This window comes from Cyprinodon variegatus, unplaced genomic scaffold (assembly GCF_000732505.1).
Source record: "Cyprinodon variegatus isolate N-32 unplaced genomic scaffold, C_variegatus-1.0 Scaffold304, whole genome shotgun sequence".
In the NCBI taxonomy this organism is placed as follows: Eukaryota; Metazoa; Chordata; class Actinopteri; order Cyprinodontiformes; family Cyprinodontidae; genus Cyprinodon; species Cyprinodon variegatus.
Genome location: NW_015150757.1, coordinates 514,337 through 518,770, shown reverse-complemented (window position 1 = coordinate 518,770; position 4,434 = coordinate 514,337). Strand labels below are relative to the sequence as shown.

The following is a 4,434-nucleotide window of genomic DNA, read 5'->3' as shown; positions in this document are numbered from 1 at the left end:
AGCTCAACACATATTCCAGTAGCATAGCGTAGCATGCAGTCCATTCTTTAGCATCAATTGACCCTGTCTTTTTACTCAGCAGTAAACCCATGATATGATCAGCATTATAAAAAGACACATTGCTTGTTCTGTCCCTAATCATGCCAGACCTGCAAACCTTTTTCCATGTCCATTTGGAAAGCTTGAGTTTCATCCAGTTTTGCAGCTCTGCAGTCAGGGACTCTTTGTCTCAGTCTCACATCAGGGGTCCTCTCGGTCTCACCCCCAAGGATATGGTCCTCATCCAGTTTGGCTCTGTAAGTTCTGAAACTCAAGAGAAATGTGTTGCAAAAGGTCTGTTTGCAGCAGTTTGCTTCTGAAAGGTTCTGACTTATCCTTGATGGTTCTGGGGATCTGGTTCCCCTGGGGCCCGCATCTCCACTGTGGTGGAGATCCAGCCACAGTGGGCCCCAGCTTTGAGCGCAGGAGCAGAAGAGACCAGGAGCAAAAAGAGGCAACAGAAAAATAATCCTGTGTGCTCTGTGGTGTTGTTCTGTCTTCACACAGAGAGGGGTAGGTTTTTCACACCTCTGGTGGCTTCCATGTGACTGCTTTTGGGGGGGGGGGCTGTTATTCACCAAAGCTGCGTTTTCTCCTCTGGTCATCCTATCAGGATGAAATATGGACACTGGTTCCCACTGTCCAAAAAGTATGATCATGTGCTATGTTTTTTTTTTTTTTTTTATTGTTACACATCTAAATCAAAGTGAAAATAGATGTAATAGAGCAACACAGATAAGTGGATAACAGTGAACAGGAAGGAAGTGATGCAGGAGTTTTAATTATTTATTATAACTCAAATCAGTAAAGTTAGTGTCCAGTTATAATCCTCCATTAATTTTCCTCTGAAATAAATCCATCATAATTCACATTTATACAACATTCCCCGCCTGTCTGCAGACAATGGTTGTAATCATTACAGCTTGTCTGTCATTGCACTTATTGGTCAACCTGAAATGAGCTTTATTGCTGCCTGTTTAAGTGACTTTTCAGATAACTTGCATTAAGATCTTCCTTTTATTGGTCTTTGTATAGTTATTTTATTTTAGGTGTGTTTTGCTTATTGGTCATTTTTACTTTTGGGGTTTGATTTTCCTGAATGTGTTTCCTTTTTTCCTTCTTTTACCTGAAAATGTAATCAGCGAATAGGAACTTTGTTGTATGCTGTCGCCACCTGCTGGCTTTACTTATTCTTGCATCCATTAAGATCTGGGAGCTTCTGCAGAGTGATGGCTTTGCTTCAGTGGACTCAAACATTAATGTTGAATTCTGAAATCTGCTTGTTTCCTGTTCCTCTTGCCTTCTGCTGCTCTGTGTTTTTTTTTGTTTTTCACACTTTATCTTGGACCATTTCTCTTTCTTTCCACCCTTCCACTGGAGAAAATGCTTTCTTGTTTAATCATTGCTTATTCCAAAGCTAAAAATCAGAGCAGCAGGTTTGTGCAGCTGCATTCATGTTTTGTAGTTGTGCTAATTAAAAAAAGATCTAATAAAAAAAACATGCGGGACGATTGTAGTACATCTATTTGAATTTGTTTTACACCATTTCTTTTGGGTCAATTGGAGCAAAACTGAAAATGCAAAAGATATTTCATGTGTGACTCACATAGCATAATGTCTTTAATTGCACTAAAGAATTAAAAGAGGTGTAATTTTTTTGTAACTGTGAAAGACAGAAAATGTTACACTGCACAAATAGTAAACTGTATGAATGTGACACCAAGCCTCTTTCCCAGTGGAAATAGCACATTAACGCAGGTTTTTCAAACACTGCTCAGCATTTGGCTCCACATTGGCACCAAACCTGGTCTAACCCCTCGCTGATTTTAACTCGGGTCACTTTCCGTCGTTTGACCCGGGTGCACACGGTTCAGTGACCTGTTTCCACTGCCACTATCAGACGATGGTTCCTGGGTTATTTGACCAGAGGGTGAAAGGTACAACAGAATGCAGTTAGTAGAAATGTACTCAAGAATTTAAAGGGGTAATTGTGAAAGTTAAAAGAATAAAAATACATTTCTCTCTGCAACTTTAAATTCACTGTTAAAATGCACAAATACTTTTGATTGAAAATTACAGTCAATCCAAACCCCCCTAAACATTTCCGCACCTGTACAGCACTGTGGTGTCTTTTTCTGTGTGCAAAACTGTTCAATACAAAAGGTTGATTTATTGATTAATCCATTTAAAAAAAGCAGAGGATGATTCCTGATACTGAATTAATTAGATGAGAGAAACCATCCGCTGCATGACAGTTACTGTGTATTTTTTATTTGTCTCCATCTATTTCAGTTACCTCTTCCTGTTTTAAAGACCCACTGCTTACTTAAGAAAATAACTTACCGTAAGTTCATTTATCACATCAATGATATAATAATAAAGAGTATTTAATCTGATGAGGCTCATCAGATTAAAACACACTTGAATAAAAATCTGTAGGCAGGTATGAAACATTTTCCTTAAAGCCCAGATTCCTTTATTGAAGTGATATTTTTATTGGATTGTTATGATTTTACTAGCTGAATCCCCTATATATATATATAATATTTGCACTTGAAATAAGACAATGCAATGATTTTTTCTTATTTAAAATGTAAATTGTCTTGTTGTTGGCAATTGTTCCATTGCCAAAGTGTCTCACTCAGGAAGAAATGCACTTATTTAGATTTCAATATTTTGCAGTGGCTTAAATGTGTGTGTCATGGGAGGTGAGCTTAATGTCCATCAGTACCTCACAAAGATTTATGTCCACTTTTAGATTTGCACTATATTTTAGTTTAAGTATTTTCAAACTTTAATAAATCAGACTGACTCAAGGTATTTTTTGCAAACACATTTCAGGAGCCTGCTAGCTAAGCTTTGTTTAGTGCTCACTGTCTAACATAATGAGCTTCAAAGTTCAGTTTAAATCTCTGTATTAATATGATATTTTTATAAGTTATAGTTTATCATGATGTTTAAAAAGATTGAATTTAGGGATAATGAAAAGCTTTTTTGCCCATTTTTATTTCCTCTTTCTGAACTCTCCACAAACCACTGGGTTCTAACCCTGACATACGTATCCTTCAGGCATGAAAGGCCCCTAAAAGAAAGGAATGGTTGAGTGAAAACAAGAAGGATGAGCTTAAAGAAAACATTTAAAGCCAATGTGAGGAAGATTATTTCCAGCAGCGTCTCGTACACACAGTTTAAATGTAAAAGTAATTTACCACCATAGAGGGAGTTTCCAGTTAGCTGCTGGCTGAACATTGGGTGTTCAGTAGAAGGTTTCACTGATGCATCTGTTCCTGAAGTGTGTTTTTCTCCTGCAGAAGCACCTCAGCCTCAAAGCTTCTTCTTTTCTTCTATTTGAAACCCTTTCTGTGCTACAGAATACAGGTGGAAAAAGATAAACAAATAACAAAAACAAAAGATAAACCCTGGAACTATTAATCTGGTCATTTTACAACGTGATCTCATGGTTTGAGTTCTTAGAGGAGAAGATGGAGGGTCATCATTTTTAGCAGTATTATTTAGATGGAACAGATTCAGCTTGCTTAAGGCTATTTCAGGTATAACCCTTAACAGCCAGTATCTGCCTCTCTCTCTGCCTCAGGACCCGACTGCACCCTCCCTATTCCCTCCACAGAGGCCTTCTGGATGCTGCCCAGCATCAAGCCATCGGCTCAGTCTCTGGGCCGGGCCTCCCACGCCGCCTTGGTTCACTCTCGGTTGATGTGGGTGGTAGGAGGCTACTCCTTCAACTACTCCAACTACCACATGGTGCTCAAGTAAGCTTGGCGTATTTCAGGCTGTGCTTTATTGAATGTGAGCCTCGTGGTACTCAGTGCTGAGGTTTCTCTCTCTGTCTGCGCAGCTACAACCTGGACACCAGCGCATGGGACGTGGTGCCGGTCAGCAACGGACCTCTCTACAGATATGGACACTCTCTGGCTCTCTACCAGGTTAAACACGCCTACATTGTTTTATTAATTCATTTATTTTTTTTAAATATTGTTTATAATATTAATATTTAACGAGAGGAAAATAATAATAGGAAATGAAGCTCTTTCTAATATATGTTTGTAAGTATTTTTTATTTTATTTATTTGTTTATTTATTCATGTACTGTAGATGTCTACATACACATCTGTCCACAGCTTAATCCTGTAACAGATTTCCAGGGATCTTGGATTCACTTTAAAAATGTGTCACTTTAGAAAATGTCCAAACCTTGTTTAAAAAAAGCATTAAGTCAACACAACGTCTGAGGAGTGCAGAACCAATAATAAAGTACATCAATAATTAAATATATATGAATATTTGCTTCTGGTAATGATGCTGATATAAAATGAAAATTTTGTATTAATGAGAAGATTATCCATCCGTCCGTCCGTCCGTCCGTCCGTCCGTCCG

The 4,434-nt window shown here is 38.2% G+C and overlaps 1 protein-coding gene across 2 annotated transcripts in view; it reads left to right on the top strand.

Moving 5' to 3' along the window:
- Positions 1-4,434, top strand: part of LOC107090624 (attractin-like protein 1) — a 400,529-nt gene that overhangs the window by 64,330 nt on the left and 331,765 nt on the right. For both annotated transcript variants that reach the window (XM_015384120.1, XM_015384119.1), the window contains exons 6-7: positions 3,635-3,809; positions 3,896-3,983. In XM_015384120.1, coding sequence (XP_015239606.1) covers positions 3,635-3,809; positions 3,896-3,983 — 263 coding nt within the window. The remainder of the gene's footprint in view (positions 1-3,634; positions 3,810-3,895; positions 3,984-4,434) is intronic.